General features: G+C 46.6%; 1 protein-coding gene across 1 annotated transcript in view; it reads left to right on the top strand.

Annotated features, from left to right (window-relative positions):
• The window catches only part of PALS1 (protein associated with LIN7 1, MAGUK p55 family member), a 342,210-nt gene that overhangs the window by 300,624 nt on the left and 14,815 nt on the right, over nucleotides 1-26,771 (top strand). The window contains exon 13 of the mRNA XM_069208880.1: nucleotides 12,834-12,944. Within this exon, the coding sequence (XP_069064981.1) occupies nucleotides 12,834-12,944 (111 nt within the window). The remainder of the gene's footprint in view (nucleotides 1-12,833; nucleotides 12,945-26,771) is intronic.

Raw genomic sequence — 26,771 nt, 5'->3', positions numbered from 1 at the left:
AGTGAGGAACTTTTGTCAGTCCCGCCCCCACCTGCCAGGCCAGTGACTAAGCAGGTTGGCACATAAAGTGCCAGTTCCATTGGTTGGGTACCCTTTGAAAGGGTAGGGGGTTGACATTGTTGCCCCCCTTGACCCTCAAACTGCATCAGGACACAGATATATATTAGTGGTAGTGGATCATGCCACTAGGCATTCTGAGGCTATATCCCTTAGAACCATTACTGTACCTGCAGTTGCCAAAGCCCTTCTGGGTATCTTCACCATAGTAGGGTTCCCTAAGGAGTTAGTATCAGACAGAAGGTCAAACTTCATGTCTGCATACTTGAAACACATGTAGCAGGAATGTGGGGTGACCTATAAGTTTACCACCCCATACCATCCACAAACCAATGGGCTGGTTGAAAGATTTAACCAGGCCCTAAAATGCATGATTGGAAGACTCCCTGAGAAGCTCAGGAGATGGGATGTCCTGCTTCCTTGCCTGCTGTTTGCCTACAGGGAAGTGCCACAAAAGGAAGTAGGGTTTTGTCCATTTGAACTTTTGTTTGGGCACCCTCTTAGGGGACTACTAAGTCTTGTTAGGAAAGGCTGGGAGAAACCCCTCAAAGAGCCCAAGCAAGATGTTGTGGACTATGCGTTTCGCCTACGTTCAAGAATGGCTGAGTACATAGAGAAAGCTAGCAAAAATCTTCAGGCCATCCAGGAGCTTCAAAAGCTCTGGTATGACCAGAAAACTGCTATGGGGGAGTTCCAACCAGGGCAGAAAGTTTGGGTGTTGGAGCCTGCTGCTCCAAGGGCCCTCTAGGACAAATGGTCTGGGCCCTATCCCATACTTGAGAGAAAAGGGGAGGTCACTTATTTAGTTGATCTGGGCAGTTGCAAGAATCCAAAAAGAATAATCCATGTCAACTGCCTAAAACACTTTTATGACAGAGCTGATGTGACCATGCTCATGGTTACAGATGAGGGGCAGGAAGAGGAGAGTGAGCCTCTCCCTGATATCCGCTCCAGCAACCCACAGGATGGTTCTGTGGATGGAGTGGTCTTATCAGACACCCTCACAGAACGACATCAAACTGATTGCAGGCAAGCCATCAAGCAGAATGCTGTACTGTTCTCTCTGACTCCAGGAAAGACAAGCTTGTGTACCCATGATGTGGACACTGGTGACAGTTTACCTGTCAAGGACAAGATTTACAGACAGTCAGACCATGTCAGGGAGAGAGTGTAGAAGCAGAAGTTAAAAAGATGCTGGATTTGGGTGTCATTGAACTCTGAGAGTCCCTGGCCTAACCCATTTAGTTTTAGTCCCCAAGCCTCACTCTAACAGAGAGAAAAAGGAAACGAGGTTCTGTGTGGACTACAGGGGCCTCAACTCTGTGACAAAACAGATGCACACCCAATTTCAAGAGCTGATGAGATCATAGACAAGTTAGAGGCAGCCAAATATCGGAGTACATTTGATTTAACATTTGGCTACTGGCAGATTGGCCTGACCCCAGGAGCAAAAGAGAGGTCAGCATTTTCTACTCCTAGAGGGCATTATCAGTTCACTGTTATGCCCTTTGGAATAAAGAATGCACCTGCCACCTTCCAGAGGTTGGTGAACCAAGTCCTTGCTGGACTTGAAACTTTTAGTGCAGCTTACTTAGATGACATAGCCCTCTATAGTTCCACATGGCAGGATCACCTGATCCACCTAGGGAAGATCCTTCAGGCTCTGCAAAAGGCAGGTCTCACTATCAAGGCCAGTAAGTGCCAGATAGGGCAGAGGAAAGTTTTTTACTTGGGCCACCTAGTTGGTGGAGGCCAATCCCTCCAACCCATGATTCAGACTATTCTGACTTGGGAAGCTCCCACAACCCAGACACAAGTCAGGGTATTCCTTGGCTTGACTGGGTCCTATAGGAGATTTGTGAAGGATTATGGCACTATAGCTGCCCCCTCACAGAACTAACCTCCAAGAAAATGCCTAAAAAAGTTAACTGGAGAGTGAGTTGTCAAAAGGCCTTTGACACTCTGAAGAAAGCTATCTGCTCTGCTCCAGTTCTACAAGCACCAGACTACTCCAGGCCATTCATAGTCCAAACAGATGCTTCTGAAATGGGGATAGGAGTGGTCCTTTCCCAGAAAAATGATGATGGACATGACCAGCCAGCTGCTTTTATAAGTAAGAAACTACTTCATAGGGAACACCACTGGAATGCCATAGAGGGGGAAGCCTTTGCTGTGGTTTGGACCGTGAAGCAGCCGAGACCATACCCGTTTGGCTCTCACTTCGTACTTCAGACTGACCACAGGCCTCTCAGATGGCTGCAACAGGTGAAGGGTGTAAACCCCAAACTACTTAGGTGGTCCATTTCCCTGCAGGGGATGGACTTCCAAGTGGAACACAGACCTGGGACTGCCCATGCCAATGCAGATGGCTTTCCAGGTTCTTCCACTTAGATGATGAAGACTCACTGGATAAAGGGTAATTTCATCCTCTTTCATTTGGGATGGGGGGGGGGGTTATTGGGAGAAAATACCTCTTTTTGGTTAGCCCCCATGTTTTGCCTGATGTAGCCTAGAAGTTGTAGTGCCCAGGGTCCCTGCTAACCAGGTTCCCTAGGCCAGAGCTCTTTCCCTAAAACTGTCATGATGCACTGGCACAACTGGATACACCCTTAACTACCACTATAAATCCCTAGTAAATGGGTACATATGTGCCCAGGGCATGGGGTACTATATGCATAGGCCCCTGAGGGCAGCAGCACCCATTGTGCCACCCTATAGGGCCATGCATCCAGATGCACCAAGCACTGCCATTGCAGGCTGAGTGTCCTGGTGCAAACCTGAAACACAAACTCAACACGGTGCACTGCCTGTGTGCCCTGTCCACCATACGCTACGTGTACTATGGGTAAGACACTCCTCTGGCAGGCCTTACAGCCCTAAGGCAGGGTGCTTCATACTGTTAGTGAGGGCATAGCTGCATGAGCAATGTGCCCCCACTGTGTCCTTGCCAAACCTGGGACATAGTGAGTGAACAGAACAGCCATTTTAATACAGGTGCTGGACACTGGTCAACACAAGTTTCCCAGCTACATGATGGCCACTCTGAACCATGGGTTGTTCGGTATCAAACAACTCAGAATGATACATCCAAACTGGTGCCTGTACTGGATTTATCCCTAAATGTACCATGGAGTCACTTTAGAGGCACCCCTTGTAAAAGCTAACTATCCTGGGATGGTTGCTGACTTGTTCTATCCAGAATGCCACCTCCAGGCAGCCAATTTACAAACCTTGGAGGAGGGGCCCTATCTCTCTGGTTTGTAAAACAATGCCCTTCCTGGGTGGAGGAGCTAACACCCCCTCCCTCAGGAAGGTGCACTGCCCTGACAGTGAGTTGAGTTGTGGGTCGGCTGGACTGTTCCCCTGGGCAAGAGGGGCAAGACTGATTTGCATATGGCTGGGTTTAAACTGGAATGGCATGGCAAGCCAAAAACTGATGGATTAAACCCAGATCTGTGACTGGGGTGAATGTTTGATTTGTTCTGCATTCCGTCCATCATTTGTTGTTTTTTGCTTTTGTCACCCCCAAGTGGGAAGGGTATGCCCAGACGTGGGTCCCATGCTTGCTATGCCACCAGATTCAAGCTAGCTTGGCTGATGAAGGGTGATACCCTGAAACTGGTCCCAGGATGCTTGTTTCTGGTCCAGGGAGGACCTGGCCTGGCAGTTCGGGCTGGACTGTTCCTATGGGGAACAGGGTCAAGACTGATTTGCATATGGCTGGGTTCAAACTGGAATGGCATGGCAAGCAAAAAAACTGATGGATTAATCCCATAGCTGTGACTGGGGGTGAATGTTTGATTTGTTCTGCATTCCGTCCATCATCTGTTGTTTTTGTATGGGTCGTTTATAGGCACCACCCCGGCACGCTGATGTCAGTCTGGATCCAGAGTTCTTTTTATTTCCGTGCCAACCTATGCGCAGATCTGAAAAGAGCCACCCCTACATGTGCTTTTCGATTGGACTTTTTGACTTTTGTCTATGTTTTTCGACTTCCTGGTGTGTTGAGGTTGTTGTCACGGAAGGCGGACTTCAAGCCCTGTGACTCCTATCTGGGTGATTTGGAGGGAGCGGTCCCTAAAGTTTCTTGCGGCCCAGCACTAAGCTCTGCGTCGCTCTCGGTCGAGAGGAAGGTCCGGAGGCCGCTCGCAAAGCCTTCCCAGACGACTGTTCAGACGTAGCGGCTCCTGACGCTGCTTGGGCCCACGGTCGGTATCGATTCCCAATTCCAACGTCAACGGGGACCTTGCTCCCTAGGTTAGATCCTGACCCTTATTCTTATGGGTACGAGTTCAGTGAGAGTATGGTGGGGATCGCTGGACCCTTTAGAATACCAGCTTGATGACCCTATAGACTGGGCCCAAGAACTGGTTGAAGCCTGTGGTCTTGACACCTCCCCTGATACTGGTATGCTTTCTCCTACTACTGTGGCTATAGAGGAGGGAGCATCTTATTCCATGGTGGAGCGGAGAGCGGCCAAGGTCTTGGTCCTGGGGCTTCCATATCCAAACCACTTTCGCCCTTCAATGAAGCCCTCACTGATGTCCTTCTTGGGACCTGATCCAAACCCAGCACAGTGGCTCATGTGAACAGGACAATAGCCCTCTTCCAGTGGTCTGCACCTAACAACCCGGAATTCTTGAACCAACACCCTACCCCTGAGAGCTTGGTTATCCAAGCCTCCGCATCCCATGGCGCATTTCCTTCCACATCCACAGATAGGGAATACAAGAGGCTGGATCATCTTGGGAAGAGGCCGTTTTCTTCCTCCAGCCTGGCATCGAGGTCCTTGAACACTGCATACCTTTTGGGCCGTTATATCGATACTTTATGGGACACAGTTGTCAAGTGCTGCTACAGGTCCCGGAAGAGGCCCAGGCCATTCTCTCCCAAGCTGTTGCTGACAGGAGAGACACTGCTAAGTTCACAATCCGATGTGGGCTGGATACAACCATCTCTCTAGGCAGATCGGTTGCTTCAGCGGTGGCCTTGAGGCGCCACCCCTGGTTAAGGACATCTGGCTTTTCAGGAGTTGTCCAATCCACCCTTATGTACATGCCATTTTATGGTACACGTATCTTCGGAGACAAAGCAGACTCTGCGCTCAAGCACTTAAAGAAGTCTTGGGCTACGGCCCGTCCCTAGGCCTCGCAGCTGGCCTTTGACCTCCCCCTTCTTTTCACCTCTTTCATGGCTACGGAAACGGTGCCCAGCCACATCCATTCCCTGCCAGCCACTGTGCTGCGCATGCTGCCCAGCCTCTGCGTAGCCAGGGGTGTGGGATCCAGCAGCCACGTGGAAAAGGAAGCCAGCGATCTAGCCAGTCCAATTCCCCTCTCCCCCCCCCCTCCCCCCCCCCCCCCCTTCAGCTGCAGCCTCCAAACCTTCCTAGTCTGACGCTTCCCCACCAGGGGCCAGTCTGAAGAATTTGCCATCACATGTTCCACTGCTACACCATCATGTCAGACAGGTGGGTTTTGCAAACAGTCCGAAGGGGCTACTCCCTCTCCTTCAAGACTTCTCCTTCATCCATGCCACCATTCTACAATCGCATGACAGTGGATCATTTGGCACTTCTCCATTGGGACGTTATGGCTCTCTTTGCCAAGGGAGCCATGGAGAGGGTTCCTGTGCCAGAAGTAGGTTGTGGTTGTTGTAGGAGGCTGGCTCAGTTTATGGTGTACACCTTTGGTGTGGCACTATATACTGAGTCCAGGCAACCGTTAGTGATAGTTAATAGGTGTCCAGAAGCTCTCGAGGGGTAGCTAGGGAGAGCAGCTAAAGTTTAACCAAGAGGAATGTAAAGCATTTGGTATACCACAGCAGTCAGACAATAAATTAGTCACAAGCAAGAACCACACAGGTGTTGCAAAAATAAAGGATACTTTATTACAGCACTACTACTAAACTGCCATTGGTATAGCTCCCTTTGGATATATTACATACAATATACACATATAATTACCAGCAGAAATAGTGTAGAAGTATGCAGAACCCTAATGGAGGGCCAAACCATATAGTAAAAAAGTGGAATGTGAAAGATGGTCTCCAGCCAAGGTAAGTGTGGTGGTTGCCTGGGGGCAGTTAGGAACACCAGAGGTAAGTACAGTAAGTGACCTCAGCAACCAGGAGTAAGTTAGTTACCCACTCAATTGTCCCATAGACAAACACAGAGAATAGTGGTTGGAGTTTGTGGAATTCAGAACCTTCCTAGTGGACCCAGAGGAAACCAGCAGGCAACAGGATGAATGTAGAGTGCCCCTCCCACAGGATACCCAGAAAACAGGAATACCTACACCAGGGACCTGGATGCAGAGGGAAGAAGGGACTCTCTGAAGACTGTGGGTGCCTCGTATTGTCCAGCTGCTGTCACGACCTGTGGTCTAGGCAGGTGGAACCCGGGGATGGATTCTGGACGTGCAGGACCTGTAAATGAAGGTGACTGAGTCCAGCACCCTCAGAGATGCCCAGGTGTTGCAGGTGGTAATGCCCACCCTCCTGAAGATGAAGTTCCTGCAAGTCAGTGGAAGAAGCCCAACTGCCGGGTCCAGGAGTGGAAGAGGATCCCAGGAGCCACTTGCGAGCTGTCCCTCAACCGTCGACAGATTGCAGGTGGGTTAGTGACCTGCCAGGTCACCAACAAGCACTGGCAAATGCAAACAGTGTCAGACGCGAAGTTTGCAAAGTTTTGGGGACCAACAAGGTCCAGGAGACTCTACCCATGAAGGACAGTCAGGGATGGACCGCAGCAGACAGGAAGGCCAACAGAAGTCAGTGGAGCCCCCAGGAGTGACCCACAGTGGATGGACAAGAGGAGCCCACAAGGTGGCCTGACCAGCATGATAAAACAGAAGTCCCACGATGCAAGAGTTGCAGGACAGAGACTGATCTTCGGATTGCAGATTGCTGAAGGTTGGGGCTTCACGGTGCCTGAAGATCTCCTGGAGTGCTGACCCACATTCCCCAAGTTGGAACGAAGGCAAGCAGGACCCAGAGGAGGCCACAGTCTCATCACCTGCAAAAGCAGGATCTTCAGCTGTCCAGGGACAGAAGGCCCCACCAACCTGTCAGCATTGTCTTGAAGTGTCTGCGGATGCAGGGGAGTGACTCCTTCACTCCAAGGGATGTTGCAGAATTCAGTGTTGCAATGGGAGCCTTCTCACCAGAAGCAGACTTGTTCAGTTCCAACGAAGAACCGCAGCAGTTCCAGAGGCCTGGGGCAGAAGATGTCTTGCAGAGAATTCTTTGAACAGTCTTGCTTGACGAATCTGAGGACCCACCCACGAGGGAGCTCTTAAATAACTTTAAAAGGGGGTTGGTCACTCTTTCCAGTGACCCACCTATCAGAGGGGGTGAGGGATGTCATCTACCTGCCCTAACCAACCAGATGCTCTCAGTTGCCTCTGCACATCTTATTTTCAAGATGGCAGAATCAAGTGCCCACCTGGCAGAGCTCTGGGCACTTCCCTAGGGGCGGAGCTGGACAAGGGGTGGTCACACCCCTGTCTTTTGTGTAGTTTTGTGCTAGAGCGGGAACGGGGGGTTCCTGAACTAGTGCAAACCAGATTATGCAAGGATGGCACCAAATTTGCCTTTCAAAGCAATCTGGTGGCACTCAGAGGCCACCCTACCCCACCCCTTAGACACCTAACACGCAGGGAGAGGTGGTCACACCTCTCCCTAGCAGGAAATCCTTTGTTCTGCTCCTCCGGCCTGAGTCTGGCTCACCAGGAGGAGGGCAGGATGGTGTCTGGGGTCAACAGCAGCGTGGGCTGGCAGCTGGACCCCATAAGGCTGCACCTGCAGAACTGGGGGATTACCCTAGGGAACACCCAGAGTAAATGGTATCATGCATCTAACACTGAAATCGGTGTAGTTGCATGACTCCAACATGTTTTGTTTGACACCAAACATTCCTAGGTTCAGAGTAGCCATTATGTATTTGGACCACTTGTTTCCACAACATACGTTAAGATGGCCTTACAGAGTCCAGGAATCGGCCTGGGGTCTGTAGGGGCACCCTGCTGATGCAGGGGGATCCTCACACTTAGAGACATGCACCCTGTCCTTGGGCTGAAGGGCCTACTAGAGGGGGTGACTTGTAATGTCTAAGTGCAGTGGTTAGGTTTGGCAGTGAAAGGGTTCATGCGCCTTTTCACGTAGGCTGCAATGACCGACCTGCAGTCACAGTTTGCATGGGCTCCTATTGGTGGCAAAATACATGTTGCAGCCCGTAGAGAGGACCCCTGATGTACCAATACCCCTTGATACCTAGGTACCAAATACAGGATCATTATATGGGTGCACCAGTATGCCAATTGTGGGTGTGAAAAGTAACCAACAACTAAATTTAGGGGAGAGAGCACAGTCACTGGGGTCCTGGTTAGCAGGTTTTCAGTGAACTACAGTCCAAACACACTGACATCAGGTAAAAAGTGGGAGGCAACTATGCCAGAAGGATGACCTTTTCCTACAGTTGTAATTCCTGCTACTTTCTGGTACCCAAAAGGACAAGCCTCCGCCCTATCCTAGACCTTCCTTCCCACACTCTCTTCCTCAGGAAGGTTAAGTTTCAAATGCCCACCCTGGCTCAGCTTTTATCTGCCCTGGACCAAGGTGTCAAAGTAAGCCTCAGCAAGGCCTACTAGTGCAAAGGGTTCGCCCTTCTCTGCACAAAGTCCTCAGACCATATAGGAAGAAGTTGGCACAGAAACTGAAATAAAAGACAGTTTATTAAACCTCATGAGGTGGTACTACAGTTCAAACAGCACCCTTCAGTAATGTTTGAAGTAGCACACTGAACTAAGAGAGCATGGTCCTTTTATACCCACGCAGGGGCTAAAAGAAGGTGGTACAATTATAGAAGCAAGACTTGTATACATATAAGGTCATATGGAAATGCACAGTCGACAGGTAGGAGGGGCTAACTGTTTTCAAGGACTAGTTGACACATTACTGTCTGTTACTGATTACTAACAGCTGCAGATCTTACTGGGCATGTGCAAAAATGGGAGATGCTAAATATAGCTTGTCACTAGACAGATTTTCAAGAGTAGTTAACAGAAAGGTAGGTCAGAGCACATGGCAGCATGTGGCAGAGAAAATGGCTGCCATGAATTCAAAATGCATTCCGTGAAATGTTCACAATAGTTGCTAAATACAAGATGTCTTCTGCTAATGCTTAATCTAATCGCTACTGACTTACAACAAAGGAGACTGGATGGTAGCGTTGGATTTGCAGGACTCCTATTTTAACATCCTTGTCCTGCTGGCCCACAGACGTTGCCTGCGGTTCAAGGTGGGCCACAAGCACTTTCAGTTCACTGTGCTCCCCTTTGGCCTCACCAGTGCCCCTCAGATGTTCACCAATGTGATGGCGGTGGTTGCAGCTCATCTGCACAGGTCATGGGTTCCAGTCTTCCCCTACCTCGATGACTGGCTGTTGAAGGCAGGCTCGCCCCAGGCTGTCCTCTTCCCACCTCTAGACTGCAGCAGACCTCCTGCATTTGCTGCAAAAGTCACACCTGACATCCTCTCAGATGCTCCCTTTCATCTGAGCTGTTCTGGACAAAGTGCAGGTTTGGGCCTATCATCCCGAGCGGCGAGTAAAGGATATTCAGGTTATGGTACTGATATTTCATATGATGACCTATGCGGGCTCTTCAGTGGGACCTGAAGTTCTAGGGGGTGCAGCATCATGGGAATCTCTCACACAGTTGTGATCTCAGAGGGAAGTGTGCAAGACCTGTAGTGGTGGCTACTGAAATGCGATTGGGTCACAGGCAGTGCCCTCTTCCTTCCACAACCAGATCTATCAGTAGTGACAGATGCACCACTGCTGGGATAGGGCAGCCACATGAGAGAGGCAGGGATCAAAGGTGTCTGGTCTCCGGCGTAGTCCGGGTTCCACATCAGTCTTTTGAAGCTCCGTGTGATCAGACTGGCATTGAGAACATTGCTTCCCTCTCTCAAAGGGAAAGTGGTGCAGGTGTTCACAGACAACACCACCGCCATGTGGTAATGCAACAAGCAGGGCGGGGTGGGGTTGTGGATCCTTTGTCAAGAGGCTCTCTGCCTCTGGACATGGCTGGAACAGCAGAGAATATCCCTGGTGGTTCAATATCTGGTGGGCTCTCTGAACCCCAGAGCAGGCAAACTCAGCTGACAGTGTCTTGTCGATTAGGAATGGCGTCTCCATCTTTAGGTGGTGCAAGGTCTCTTTCAGCAGTGGGGAGAGCCTTGGTTAGATCTGTTTGCCTTCGTAGAGAATGAACGTCAGCAGTGTTGTGCTTTGGAGTTTTCACGACAGCACTCGCTCAGCCTTGCTTTTCGTTTCGAGTGGAGCTCAAGCCTCCTGAATGCCTTTCCGCCAATACCACTTCTGCCGAGAGTTCTCAAGAAGATCAAAAACGACTGGGCCCAAGTAATCCTTGTGGCACCTGATTGGGCACAAAGAGTCTTGTATCCCGAGCTATTGAGCATGGCCATCGATCCTCCGATCAGACTGCCCTTACGGGTCTCTGCCTTCTTGCATGCAGATTGAGCTGCGGCAGTTGATAGCTTTTGACATTCTTCCCGAAGTCTGTTATGTTATCTTAAGAGCCAGGCATCCCTAGACCAAAGCGGTATACGCCTGTCAATGTAACAAATTTGAGGCATGGTGTACAGACAAGTCTGCCGACTCTCTCTCTGCCCCTCTTTCTGAGGTCCTTTTGTTTGTTCTTTCTCTAGCCCAGCAGGGCTCCATCAGGGCACTCTCAAGGGTTACTTGTCTGCCATCTCGGCTTTCTTGAGATTACCAGACCAAACCTCTTTGTTTAAATCTCCTATTGTGGGTAGATTCCTGAAGGGTCTTATCCATATGTTTCCTTCTTCTCTATTCATAAGGTGAGGAATCTGCAACTGGAATATGTCTCTACCAGATAATTTGTTACCGAAGGTAAGTAACTTGTTCTTTTTGCTTATTTCAAGACAATTGACGTGTTTGGCTCTGTGGGGCCGAGCACTTTTTCAAGGCTCTGTGGTGTCTTGAATGGGACCTGTAACAGCTTTTGTTTTGTCTTTGGTTGCAGTCATCAGGATGCTCCCTGGAATGTTGGCCATGTTGCGGTCTGTGTGAGGCATCTCTCACACTGCCTATCTCATAATAATACTTGATCATAGTCATGGCATACCAGCTGCTCATACCTAATTTAGTGGTACTTGGTAGCCCATTTATTGAACTTGATATTAAGAAAGGCTGAGTTGGTTTTGTCGGGATTTGAACTTGTGACCTTTAGATCATATTATGTCTGCAATGAGTGCTTATCATGCTGAGCCATCTTGTGTCTGGTCTATCTTGTACAGCCTCGCCATTTACGATTCATTAGGGTGCAAGTCTTGAGAAGAATTATTTCTTTAAGGTGCAATTATAAGGGTGCTCTTTCAGGAAAATTAAAGCATGACTCCCAGGAGTTGGGAAGTTGGCCTGACCTTGATAGAGGTACAAATATAGAGTATCTACATCTCTGCCCAACCTTAAATCGTTTATTGCTACTTGCTGACCGGAGAAATTAAGTGTTTTTGTCTAGTGTCTAAAGCTTATGATAATTAGTGGGGCAGAGTCCTAAGGCATTAGGCAAGGATACCAGCATTACTTTGTGGGACCTTGCCAGCCGACCAGGGATGCCATCTCGTTAGTGAACCATTTAGAAGACCTACAAAGCTAGTCACGTTAGTGATGGAAGAGGGGTTGCTGAGCAGTGGTGGAAGCTCCATGAGTGGGCTCCTTCACTAAGCTCTAGTCTAGCTAGCATACACCTTGAAGCCATTTATTGTTAAACAGCTGGGTGGAGCTATCCAGCCCTGTAAGCACAGCTGCTGTGTGAATGTTTGAGATTTCAAAATTATTTTTCTCCTCCTCCATTATTGCAAGCAGTGGTCCAAGTGTAATTGTAATTGGTTTACTTATTTGGGTTTTAAGGAGAAAAAGGGAGCCTTGTTTATTGCTTGTAAATAACTCCTATTGAAGGAATTGTTATCAGTGGTGCTTGTACTTTTGAAGTTAGGTCTTTTGTGTGGCACCATTAAGGTATGTTGAATGTGATGTTTCTAAGTAGGGTAATGTGCTTGTAGAAGCCGCTTTCCTTCTTTTTACTGATTGATAATTTTGGAGAAGGAATTGTGTTAAAAAATATATATAACTAGGCATCTGTATTCTTGGAATCTAAGTATGGTTTGTTATGTATTTTAGCGTTCCTATTTGCTTATTAAGAGTTACTTTTGTAAGACTAGGAGTTAGTGACATTCATGCATTTGAGCTGAACCCTCTCTATTAGGTTTCCACGCATAACAAGGATGATCCATTTTATCACTACAAATGTTTGAATATTCAATGTTCTAATGCTTCTCCAGTGTCTTATGCTTCAATCTTCAAAGGATCTATTCTTTAGTGATGTAAAAACAGTATGGCATTTTTCCTTTTAAAGGAACATTCCTTTCCGCCTTACATCACTAAATATGTTTATCCGTTAAAGGTATCTGCATGGGATACCTGAGAACACATTCATTGTATAGTGCAAATTTCCAAAGGAAACCTCTGTAAACATGTAAAGTGGCTTAAAGCCCCGGGATGATCAAAATACCGAGGTATCATTACCTTTTTTGAAACTTGGATATGCCTTCAGCGTAACTCTGTCATACTGTAACAAGTTGATCTTCCACATTCAAATGTCATTATAATTGTTTTCTGCTAATCCGAAAACTTTTTTACTTTGGAAATATGCTTTCCCCAACAGACATTAAAGATCCTGCGCAATTCTGACTTAAAGCCATACATCATCTTCATTGCTCCGCCTTCTCAGGAGCGATTGCGTGCATTGTTGGCCAAAGAAGGAAAAAACCCAAAGGTAAGAGTTATTTTACTTGTAGTAGTACTATCTGACAGGACAGTTTGTTTCTTATGAGTACTACAATTTGCTAAAGAGTAAGATGGGTTGTTATTTAATTGAATATTGTAGGCTAGATGAGCGAATTTGCATGAATAAAGTGTTAGTGGCATGTGTATTTGTTAATACACATGGCCTGCATACTCCTGCAATCTAGTGTTGGGCTTGGATGTATCAACTTGCTTTTCAAGTCACGAGATATAGTAACTCCTCCTATTGCCATCCCCTCTATTGTTAGATTGTTTTTGCATGGCAGTGAGGATGATGATGGAGATGACGCTCATACAATATAGAAAAGAGATATCTGCAACAACCAGAGGCTTCCAGGGAGGGAGGTATGAATCTAAAGCACTACATGCCACAAACAAATGTACAGAGTAAGTAATATAGTTGGTTTGTGGTATTTGTAGATGCAGATACACATGGTCTCCATAGACTGTGAAGCACTTTTTCCATAAGTGGTGGCTAACCGGAGGATGTTGCAGAAAACTGAAAAGGCATATGTAAAACAGCCTGGCCAACCTTTGCTTGTTGTTATCCTTAGACATCCACACACTAGTGCTTGGTGAATGTGTAGGGAGTGGACCAAGTAGCTGCTTTACATATGTCAGCTAGGTTATGCTGCCAAGGAAGGCCATAGAAGCTCACTTTGGCTTTGGTGTAGCAAGCTTGAATGCACTTGACAAGCCATCCTTCAATGCCCGCTTTAGTGAGAGCATGGTCTTTGTGTAGTTTAGTGAAGGCAACAAACAGTTGTTGAGTTTTGCGAAATGGCTTTCATGTCAATGAAATATAGAAGGGCATGCTTGACATCTAGTGTATGAAGGGCCATCTCTGTCATGAAGTCTGGTTGTGGGTATAACACTCAAAGCTCAGTGGTCTAATAAAGGTGGTGGAGCAATACAACTTTAGGCAGGAAATTTGGGTGAGTCCTAAGGACGGCTCTGTTGTGTACTTGGAAGAAAGGTTCTTCTGAGCTAAGAGTTTGAAGCTTGCTGACATGCCTTAAACATGTAATGGCAACAAGGAAAGCACATTTCCACGAGAGGAACTGGTGGGGTCAGGAGTGAAGTGGCTCGAAAGTAGGGCCCTTGAGTTGATTGAGGACTATGTGAGGCCGGGAGCATACTGGGTAGGACAACTTATTTGAGGGCTTCCATAAAATCTTAAGTGAGAGTCAGCTTCCTTTTATGTTGCTTCACGGCTGCAGAGCTCTCTTCTCTGAATCACTTATCCCTGGGAACATGGAATCTACATCTTAGTGCCTCACCTTCTGCTGCTTTTCAGAGCGCCGCCACAGGTTTCACATCAGTCATTTTTGGCATTCGAGGTAGGTTGTTCACAAGCTAGTGAATGCCTCATACGTCCTTAATGTGTCTTACATTTGTCACTGAGCTTTGGCAGTGCACTGTCTGAAGGGCATTTAAAACAGACCCAACTCCCTTCAGTCGCAAATGTTGAATAATCTAGTAATGTCGTAGTAGGTTTTTCACAGCAGCAATACAAACTCGAAACACATCTGCCATATCAGTTAGTCAGGATTTTTTAAATTCTGAGCTAATTGAGACCCTACTTCAGGAAAGGAGATGCCTTCAGAGCTGCGCTGGCCAGGTTTCCACACACTTTCCAACATCTGATGAATGTTATCAAGTCCCAAGTAGTTGTAAAAAAAAAAAAATATATTATTATTATTTGTGCCACTGCATCCAGCAAATCCTTAACATCATTGTTTTCATGGCCAAACCATATAATATTTTTTGTTTGTTGAGGGTGTGGAAGAAGCAGAGCCTTAGCACATCTACTAGAAAGTAACCAAACTACACAACATATTATGACACAAGTTAGTACAAATGGGTGACTGCGCCAATACAGGCCACTGCAAGGGGAGTTCATACTTGCTAAAGGGATTTGGATGAGTTCTAGAATATTGGTTACAAGTGGAGTTATCTTTTACATTGAACATTATACAATTATCGCTGCTAACCTCTGAAGATGGGGATCTAATCAAAAGTGTTACTTTCTATTACTTTTCACTGTCATAATTTATTCCTGCCTTGATCAGGAGGGCTCATTTGCTAAAGTAGATTCAGATTTATCGCATGGCAAATTTTGTCTTGATTTACAGTCTTAGAAATCTGTACAATATGTACACCCAGTTTGCTGCCTCACATCGAAAAAGCTGAACAATTACAACTTTGTTGATAGATGCCATGCAAATCTTGCAGTTGACAGAATTTTGTTTTCTTTGTATTTTTGTTGTTGTATTTCAGATACTCAGATCAGCATGTTGTGACAAGCTGGGTGACAAATGTAGATATGGCTGGAGTAAAAGGGAAGACTAGAGCTGATGCCTTTTCCGTCAGGGGTTTTGAAATGGGAATGACTTAAGTACCTACCCTTGCCAAAGATGGCTGACAGTTCTCATACAAAGTCATGGAGGTCCTGCAAGAATTGCAATTCATGGCATTGCTGCTGACCTTTAAGCAGCAGAACCTCAGGGTGGAAGATTGATCATGAATACCTTGACTCCTCCCACACAAGGAAGGGGCGGAGGAAGTGCATAGCCAGTTAGCTGCTGCCACGGCAGCTAGACTAATATCAGGGAATAAAGATCAAATTGGTAGCGCTTCAGAAGGCGGAGGTCTTTAGTGCCAGGAGATAGTGATTGTGGTGGGAGCACTAGCAATTGGAGCTATAGAAGGCACAGGCAGTCATGAGACGTGCCTGTAAACCACCCTCTTTCCAGGAAGCAGGGAGTTGTCATGGTCCTCTGACATTCAGCTCACGTCCGGTATAAGCCTGATAAGAAGAGGTAAGAATGACTCCCCATATCCTCGGGGTTGGTTTTGAACCCTCAGGGCAACAGCCCACTCTTAGTCCTCATCTGTTTCTGTGTGGGTGCCTTCACTTTGGTTGATTATTTTAAAATGTGGTGATTTAAATGGGCACTTGTGTTTAAGTCTCTCCTATATATGTCTGTAAACATTTCATTAAGTCTGTCCACTACTTTTATTTGCCAGTGACGTTGCAGTTCTGTTACTTGTGTGTCACTAAAATGGATATCTCCATCTTGGTGAAGAAACAAGTACTTGAGTATAATTCTCGATTTTCTACTTGTGCTTTTTGTCAGTGTATATGTTGAGAATGTTCCCACCTGGCAATTTTAAGCTTGGGAAATGACAGGTCGTTGCATTCAGGTTTTTCTATTTTGCATTGTCTTCAGGTGTTAAAATGACGCATCTCTTTCAACCTGATGTCGACAATGGACTGGGACAGTCTCTGTTGCTGACCTTGGTCATGAGTTCGGATAGTTTGGGTAGAGATTAAACAGTGTACCGCATTTTGTTTATGTAGACCCGTAGGAACTCTGGATTTCAGTATTGAAGGGACCAACACAAATAAAGAAGTGTGGTTTCTCTGCACAAGATTTATGGAAGTCCAACGAAAGAAACAAATCATATGAGAATACCTTCAGAAAAATGTAGAATCCTTGATGATGGAAAATGACTCTCTTAAATTTTGCGAACCAATTGCAATACATATTTTACGTGGAGAGGTTGCCATAGCGACAGCATGTTTTGTTTTCCCTGGGGTCATGACATTTACTGCAGGGCTTGCATCAAAACCTTCAGTGCCGGCAGACTATTGAAATGTCACACATGTTATTCTGCAAGGCCTGGCGAAACTGAACTTTCTACTGAAACACCCTGAAATCCTTTGAACAACCCAAAGATGAATGCACTGAGGCTTGAGAATGAACGTTATCTGATCAGTTCTAAATATTCAGCATGTATGAGGATGATAGGCCCCATGGCCACTATGAGAAACTGAAAGGATGTGGTAAGGTTGTAGTTTATACCGAGGTGCATCCACTGAAGCTCCCACAGTTAGGACCAAGACCATATTCTCGATGACCCTGGAAAAAATACCCAAGCCTTTAGAAAATATACAATATTAGTCTCAAGCCAGGCCTTTGCATTCAGCAACATTGGTCCCCAAAACAATAGCAAAGTGAAGCCATGAGCAGAAGATTGACGTCACATCGAAATAAGTCTTGAGAGGGCACTGCTCTGACTGAACATCAGCTTTGAGAGTCACATTAATCCAGAAGCTAGACACATCATTAACACCATAATCCCTGCTCAAAAAGAAAAACAACTCTTTGTCATACCCAGGTACCCAGGCCAGATCTTTGTATGTATCCAGAATAGCGCACCTGCAATAGCTGATACTCGGGCCAAATGCCTTATATGTATCCAGAGTAGTACTCCTGCTGTGGCTGAAAATTTAAAAAGATGCCCCATCTGAGCCAGTCTTTTCAGCAACCTCCCATCAGTGGTAACAGGACAGAGATGGATAATTCAATTTCCAGTCCTTTATCTGTGGCCAGTATAATTTGTATGATAAATTTAAGATTTTAGTGGTGGCATGCTCTTTGTTATTTGTATCATTATTCTCCAAGTGTTCGTTTTGGAATATTCTGGATTTCTTAAAACACATGGTGGGGTAGTATCATGCATACATTTGTGTTGCTTTTATCCAAAGTAAAAATTCCAGAATTTCCAGAAGGTGCAGCGCTCACTTGGCAAGACGCCCAGTCATTACCTCTCCCTTGATGCCAGATCTACCGAAGGACATGAAAGAAGATGATGCTGCAAAGGTTTTTTTTTTTCTCTCCCCCATCCCTGCACTGATGCTGGCCTGTTTTTGGATGTAAAGACCACCTTTGGCTTGCACATTTCCACCTCGGACTGAGTTGGATTTCTCACTAGGACGTGCACAAAGTAGAGTGCCTCCTCTACAGTAGTACTCCACAGTTCAGCAAAAATGCTAGATCTTTAGGTTCGATGGCATCTGTCGCTGTAGATACGCATGTTCTGCAATAGCTCGCCATCTGGTGTTGGGCCGGAGTGTTACAAGTTGTTTTTCTTCGAAGAAGTCTTTCGAGTCACGGGACCGAGTGACTCCTCCTTTTGTCTCCATTGCGCATGGGCGTCGACTCCATCTTCGATTGTTTTTTTTCCGCCATCGGGTTCGGACGTGTTCCTGTCGCTCCGAGTTTCGGAACGGACAAAATAGTTAATTTCGGAAGATTTTCGTCGGTATTGTTGCGTTCGGGATCGGCGTACTTAGATTCCACACCGCATCGAAGATCGAAGAGCTCCGGTGCCCTTCGGGGTAGTTTTTCGATCCTCCGTCGGGGCCTGGTCGGCCCGACCGCGTGCTGAGGAACGCCGATGGAACGGACCCCGTTCCGTTTCTGCCCCAAATGCCACAATAAATACCCCTACACAGACCAACACTTGGTCTGCAACCTGTGCCTGTCACCTGAGCACAGCGAAGACACCTGCGAGGCCTGTCGTGCGTTCCGGTCCCGAAAAACACTCCGAGACCGTCGAGCCAGAAGACTTCAAATGGCGTCCGCACCGACAGCCCGACGGGAGTTCGAGGAACAGGAGGAGGAAGGTACCTTCTCGATCCAAGACTCAGACTCCGAAGGATTCGACGATACACAAACCGTGAGTAAGACGTCGAAAAACACACAGAGAAACATTTACAAGGCCCAGGGGACGCCACTGCCACCAGGCCATGGCTCGACCCATAAATTCGGTGACCGACCGTCGGCACCGAAAAAGGCCAAAACAGTGCCGAGATCGTCCGACTCCGGTCGAGACACCGGCACGCAGCCTTCTCGGGACCGAGAAAGTGCTGGAGACAAGCCTCGACACCGAGATACCGGTGTGGACACGGCTCGACGCCGAGACAGCGGCACCGAAACGGATCGACGCCGAGAGGTTTCGGCCCCGAAAAGGAAAAAAGTCACCTCGGAGCCGAAAAAACACGCAGACAAAGTTTCGACGCCGAAACAAACTGCAAGCGACCCAGCTTCAGGCTCTTATACAGAAGAGCACTCGCTAACCTCCCAAATGCAAAAGCATAGGTTTGAGGAAGAGCTACAAGCAACTGATGTGGACCATACGCAAAAGCGTATCTTCATTCAGCAGGGGACAGGAAAAATAAGCACCCTTCCCCCCATTAGGAGAAAGAGAAGGTTGGAGTTCCAGACGGCACAAGCACCACAACCAAAAGTGGTTAAAAGAATTACACCACCACCCTCTCCTCCGCCCGTGATTAACGTTTCACCAGCACAAACTCCATCTCACTCCCCAGCTCACACCACCATGAGCCAGGGTGACCAAGATCAGGACGCATGGGACCTATACGACGCCCCAGTGTCAGATAACAGCCCGGAGGCCTACCCTACAAAGCCATCTCCACCAGAAGACAGCACCGCGTACTCTCAGGTGGTGGCTAGAGCAGCACAATTTCATAACGTAAGCCTCCACTCAGAACAGGTCGAGGATGATTTCTTGTTCAACACACTCTCCTCCACCCACAGCTCCTACCAAAGCCTGCCTATGCTCCCTGGTATGCTCCGGCACGCAAAAGACATATTTAAGGAGCCGGTCAAAAGTAGGGCAATCACACCACGGGTGGAAAAGAAGTATAAGCCGCCTCCTACGGACCCGGTTTTCATCACTACACAGCTGCCACCAGACTCTGTTGTTGTAGGAGCAGCTAGGAAAAGGGCCAACTCTCACACATCTGGAGATGCACCACCCCCAGATAAAGAAAGCCGCAAGTTCGATGCAGCTGGTAAAAGAGTCGCAGCACAAGCTGCAAACCAGTGGCGCATCGCGAACTCCCAGGCACTACTTGCGCGCTATGACAGAGCCCACTGGGACGAGATGCAACATCTCATTGAACATCTGCCCAAGGACTTCCAAAATAGGGCGAAACAAGTGGTTGAGGAGGGACAGACCATCTCCAACAACCAGATACGTTCCTCCATGGACGCTGCAGATACAGCTGCACGGACAATTAATACATCTGTAACTATCAGACGGCATGCATGGCTCCGAACGTCTGGATTTAAACCAGAGATTCAACAAGCAGTTCTCAATATGCCTTTTAATGAAAAAGAACTGTTCGGTCCAGAAGTGGACACAGCGATTGAGAAACTCAAAAAAGATACGGACACTGCCAAAGCCATGGGCGCACTCTACTCCCCGCAGAGCAGAGGGAATTACAGCACATTCCGTAAAACGCCCTTTCGAGGGGGGTTTCGGGGTCAAAGCACACAAGCCAGCACCTCACAAGCAACACCGTCCACTTACCAGGGACAGTATAGAGGAGGTTTTCGGGGACAATATAGAGGAGGGCAATTCCCTAGAAATAGAGGGAGATTTCAAAGCCCCAAAACCCCTACTACTAAACAATGACTCACATGTCACTCACCCCCTCCACACAACACCAGTGGGGGGAAGAATAGGTCATTATTACAAAGCATGGGAGGAAATCACTACAGACACTTGGGTTCTAGCAATTATCCAACATGGTTATTGCATAGAATTTCTACAATTCCCTCCAAACATACCACCAAAAGCACAAAATTTAACAACACACCATTCCAATCTCCTGGAGATAGAAGTGCAGGCACTATTGCAAAAGAATGCAATCGAATTAGTGCCAAACACACAAATAAACACAGGAGTTTACTCACTGTACTTTCTGATACCAAAGAAGGACAAAACGCTGAGACCAATCCTAGACCTCAGAGTAGTGAACACTTTCATCAAATCAGACCACTTCCACATGGTCACACTACAAGAAGTATTGCCATTGCTAAAACTACACGACCACATGGCAACTTTAGACCTCAAGGATGCTTATTTCCATATACCAATACACCCATCTCACAGGAAATACCTAAGGTTCGTATTCAAAGGAATACATTACCAATTCAAGGTACTGCCTTTCGGATTAACAACCGCACCAAGAGTCTTTACCAAATGTCTAGCGGTAGTCGCTGCACACATAAGAAGGCAGCAAATACATGTGTTCCCATATTTGGACGACTGGCTAATCAAGGCCCATTCGTTCATACAGTGCTCAAATCACACAAATCAGATCATACAAACCCTCTTCAAACTCGGGTTCACCGTCAATTTCACAAAATCCAAAATTCTGCCACGCAAGGTACAACAATACCTGGGAGCCATAATAGACACATCAAAGGGAGTAGCCACTCCAAGTCCACAAAGAATTCAAAATTTCAACACCATCATACAACGCATGTATCCAACACAAAAGATACAGGCAAAGATGGTATTACAACTCCTAGGCATGATGTCATCATGCATAGCCATTGTCCCAAACGCAAGACTGCACATGAGGCCCTTACAACAATGCCTAGCATCACAGTGGTCTCAAGCACAGGGTCACCTTCTAGATCTGGTGTTAATAGACCGCCAAACTTACCTCTCGCTTCTATGGTGGAACAACATAAATTTAAACAAGGGGCGGCCTTTCCAAGACCCAGTGCCACAATACGTAATAACAACAGATGCTTCCATGACAGGGTGGGGAGCACACCTCAATCAACACAGCATACAAGGACAATGGAACGTACATCAAACAAAACTGCATATCAATCACCTAGAACTGCTAGCAGTTTTTCAAGCACTAAAAGCTTTCCAACCAATAATAGTTCACAAATACATTCTCGTCAAAACAGACAACATGACAACAATGTATTATCTAAACAAGCAGGGAGGGACGCACTCCACGCAGTTAAGCCTGCTAGCACAAAAAATTTGGCATTGGGCAATTCACAACCAAATTCGCCTAATTGCACAGTTTATACCAGGGATACAAAATCAACTCGCAGACAATCTCTCTCGAGATCACCAACAGGTCCACGAATGGGAAATTCACCCCCAAATTCTGAACACTTATTTCAAACTCTGGGGAACACCTCAGATAGACTTGTTTGCGACAAAAGAGAACGCAAAATGCCAAAACTTCGCATCCAGGTACCCACACAAACAATCCCAAGGCAATGCCCTATGGATGAACTGGTCAGGGATATTTGCTTACGCTTTTCCTCCTCTCCCTCTCCTTCCTTACCTGGTAAACAAACTCAGTCAAAGCAAACTCAAACTCATATTGATAGCACCAACTTGGGCAAGGCAACCCTGGTACACAACGCTGCTAGACCTATCAGTGGTACCCTGCATCAAATTGCCCAACAGGCCAGATCTGTTGACACAGCACAACCAAAAGATCAGACACCCAGATCCAGCATCGCTGAATCTAGCAATCTGGCTCCTGAGATCCTAGAATTCGGGCACTTACAACTTACCCAAGAATGTATGGAAGTCATAAAACAAGCAAGAAGGCCATCCACCAGGCACTGCTATGCAAGTAAATGGAAGAGGTTTGTTTGCTACTGCCATATTAATCAAATACAACCATTACACACAACTCCAGAACATGTAGTGGGTTACTTGCTTCACTTACAAAAATCTAACCTGGCTTTCTCTTCCATTAAAATACACCTTGCAGCAATATCTGCATACCTGCAAACTACCTATTCAACTTCCCTATATAAAATACCAGTCATTAAAGCATTCATGGAGGGCCTTAGGAGAATTATACCACCAAGAACACCACCTGTTCCTTCATGGAACCTAAATGTTGTCCTAACTAGACTTATGGGTCCACCTTTTGAACCCATGCACTCCTGCGACATACAGTTCCTAACCTGGAAGGTGGCATTTCTCATCGCCATTACTTCCCTGAGAAGAGTAAGCGAGATTCAGGCGTTTACTATACAGGAACCTTTTATACAACTACACAAAAATAAAGTCGTCCTAAGGACCAATCCTAAATTTTTGCCAAAGGTTATTTCACCGTTCCATCTAAATCAAACAGTGGAACTTCCAGTGTTCTTTCCACAGCCAGATACCGTAGCTGAAAGGGCACTACATACATTAGATGTCAAAAGAGCATTGATGTATTACATTGACAGAACAAAAAACATCAGAAAGACTAAACAACTCTTTATTGCATTTCAAAAACCTCACGCAGGAAACCCAATTTCAAAACAAGGTATAGCCAGATGGATAGTTAAATGCATCCAAATCTGCTACCTTAAAGCTAAACGACAGCTGCCCATTACACCAAGGGCACACTCAACCAGAAAGAAAGGTGCTACCATGGCCTTTCTAGGAAACATCCCAATGCAAGAAATATGTAAGGCAGCCACATGGTCTACGCCTCACACATTCACCAAGCACTACTGTGTAGACGTGTTATCCGCACAACAAGCCACAGTAGGTCAAGCTGTATTACGGACATTATTTCAGACTACTTCCACTCCTACAGGCTGATCCACCGCTTTTGGGGAAATAACTGCTTACTAGTCTATTGCAGAACATGCGTATCTACAGCGACAGATGCCATCGAACTGAAAATGTCACTTACCCAGTGTACATCTGTTCGTGGCATCAGTCGCAGTAGATTCGCATGTGCCCACCCGCCTCCCCGGGAGCCTGTAGCAGTTTGGAAGTTACCTTCAATTATTTATATATGTATCATCTCAACCTTAAATAGGTGCATACTTAGTCACTCCATTGCATGGGCACTATTACTACAATTCAACTCCTACCTCACCCTCTGCGGGGAAAAACAATCGAAGATGGAGTCGACGCCCATGCGCAATGGAGACAAAAGGAGGAGTCACTCGGTCCCGTGACTCGAAAGACTTCTTCGAAGAAAAACAACTTGTAACACTCCGGCCCAACACCAGATGGCGAGCTATTGCAGAACATGCGAATCTACTGCGACTGATGCCACGAACAGATGTACACTGGGTAAGTGACATTTTCATTACCCATCATGGCGACTAAGGTAAATTTACTGATGAAACATTTGCAGCCTGTGCCTGCTACTTGAGACCTTGCTGTCTGTTGATGAACCTTTGTCAAAGATATTGGAGTAGTCTAAGCCATGCTCAGCTTCCAGGGTTAATCACCCTATGGCTGTGCATCTAAGGCCTACCCCTCGAGACTCAGCCTTTCTGACCTGGCTCCTGATAGCTTAGTGGTTCAGGTTTCCACCAGCAAAAATAACCTCAGCACATTCCCTACTGCTCTGCTAAATAATCAGTCCAAGCACATTGATGCATTAAAAAACAATGGTCGTCTTCTTCAGTTAGGATTCGTGGTTTCTGAACTTTGCCTCCCTGTTGTGATGCTAAACACATGCCCTTTGGAACATGACCAGTGAGATCTTACTAACCGCGCTGGACGAATTCAGATATATTTTTGCTCAGACAGTTCAAAACAGGCAGGACACAGCTATTTGTGTTGAGAGCTGGTCTGGACAAAACGGACTATGTAGATCGCATCATGAGCACCAATATAGTGCTTAGGTGTGTTGTCTGGATCCATGCCACTAGCTTTTCTCAGGACGTGCAAACATCCCTTATGTATATGCCATATGAATGCTCCATGCTTTTTAGAGAGAAAGCTGACTCTGCATTAAAGCACTTAAAAGACTGCTGTGCTACAGCCCACTTTTCAGGCATGCTGCCCACAGCTCGTGACGTCAATTCTACCAGCAGTATAGAAGATTCGTAGGATACTTTTGATGCATTGCCTGTTGCCAGGGGCTGACCTTGCGACCCCTTGCAACAGCTAGTACAGCCTTTGTGGCATCAGAGGACATGGTGGTGGTAGAGGCTGTGGTCACCAGCACGGCAACAGCTCTCCTCCTCCTACTTGCCTGTTGCAGTTGTAGTCAAGCCTCTGATTTCTTCTCCCATGGTTATGTACAGCCATTAAGAAGCAGGATTCGTTTTTGACTGGCTGGCATGCAAGTACGCCAGAGCAGTGGGGTACTGTAGATTGTGCAGCATGGTTATGGCCTCCCTTTTGCATCTGCACCTCCTCCTGTCCACATGGTCTTGGTCAGACTTCAGCAAATCATTCCTCTATTCTTTCTCAGGAAGTTGGGTGACTCCTGGCCAAGGGGTCACAGAGAACCCCGAAGGGAGAGAAAAGAACGGGGTGTTACTCTTTGTACTGTTTGCTGAAAGAGTCTGAGAATTCACGTCAATCCTACATCGTACATTTCTGAACACAGTTTGGAAGATTGCCGTTGGACTTGCAGGATGGGTACTTTCACATGCCCTTTCTGCCGTGCGACAGACGCTTGCTTTGGTTTGGGGTGCGGGTGGAACACTTTGTTTACTCTCCTGCCCTTCGACCTTGGTTCACAACAGTGATGGCGGTGTTTGCAGCTAATCTCGGCAGGTCAGAAATACACGTATTCCTGTGTCTCTGCAACTTTGAGTTGAAGGCGGCCTCATTGCAGTTAGTCACTGGCCACCTGGAAACTGCAGTCACCCTGCTTTCATCTCTGGGGTTCCCCATCAATGAGCAGAAATCCTACATTCAATCTACACAAAGGATTCCCTTCGTAGGGGCTATCCTTGACACAGTTGAGTCCTCACACCAGCAACAAGAACAGGACATTCATATTATGTGCCCAATCTTTCGGACTCACTCCTGGGTTTATACGCCTGTTCTCCATCAAGGAGCCGGACAGTTTGAGATTTTTTTTTTATTGCGAAAAAAATCTATTATACATCTTACTCCTTTCCTGGGCACAGACACAATGCCCCGACTAGAAGCCATTATGTTTCATAGAATCTTATCACAGACCTGAAGAATGTTTGTAGCTTATTTGAAAGCCTGTGGCATCCAAAGCCAAAAATTGAGCTATGGTTTAGCATGTTCTTTCACGGGAACTAACCATGTATCGTTTGATAATGAAAACTATGATGAATACAAATTGGGGTGAATTAAACACTGTACTTCTTTAGCTGTCCCTGATAATCTGTGTTTGGAGATAGGACATCATTTGAAACACTTTTAATAGGCTATCCCAGTGAATCAGCCAGGAAGTGCACATTGTGAGAATAATCAAGCAGTGGGTTAACACAGAGGGGGCTACAATACTGTGTCTGGATAGGAAGTAAAGGAAGGCAACTGTTCAGTAAAGAGCCTTGCCCAAGTGTCTTATTAGCTAGAAGATACCGAGGTGGCCGCGCACCTGCCGCATTTGTTGAGTTTTCCATGACACTGTGGCTTCCAAGTTTACAGTGGAGTCTGACCCGGAGAAAAGGCTTCCAATTTATCTTTTTTCAGTGTTTTTCTAAGCGGACACCACACAAACACAGCCATCGATGACCATGTCACTGAAAGACGTTTTTTTCATGGTAAGCACCCACAAAAAGCCCCAAATAATCACTTATTTGATAAAGATACATCAGCTGTATTAATAAACTAAGTTACCAGCAAACTGCAGTAAAAAAGTGAGAGAGCGTTCACCACGTGTGGAGTGTCTACCATGCAAAGAAGAGGAAAAAAATATATACCACGTGTCTTATTTTCAGTGCACGAATCATACTTCCACAAATCGTTAAACTTCTTGGGTGTTCGGGTCACACGAGCCAAGTACCTGCTCTCCCGTCAGATTCACTTCAGTCATTCTGCTTTATTGCGCAGATAAAGCATGGCTCCAGGAATACCTCGACCCCCTTACGTACCGTTTTTTGAGGGGTGCTTACTACCTGCCAGGAAACAGGTCTCTTGCGTTTCTCATCTAATTCTAAAGTCACACGGTTGCAGCGGAGTCCCACGATCTACATTCAGCAGTAGACCCACACTGCAGTGGGACAGAGGAGTCTGTGTGCCGGGCAGCCGCCAACGGACGTCACCGCATTCCTGACTGAAAATTAGGAAGTTACAAAAAGAAATCCTTGTCGCACAAATTTGCATTTAGCAAACCGTGCAGCAGGCCCGGGCATAATGGCTAATCTGTTCAGGAATTTTGAGGCTATATAGCAAAAATTACATGTATATTGTCAGTGAAAGC

Source organism: Pleurodeles waltl, chromosome 9, assembly GCF_031143425.1.
Source record: "Pleurodeles waltl isolate 20211129_DDA chromosome 9, aPleWal1.hap1.20221129, whole genome shotgun sequence".
In the NCBI taxonomy this organism is placed as follows: domain Eukaryota; kingdom Metazoa; phylum Chordata; class Amphibia; order Caudata; family Salamandridae; genus Pleurodeles; species Pleurodeles waltl.
Note: the sequence above shows the minus strand (reverse complement) of the source record. Positions and strands in the feature narration are given on the sequence as shown.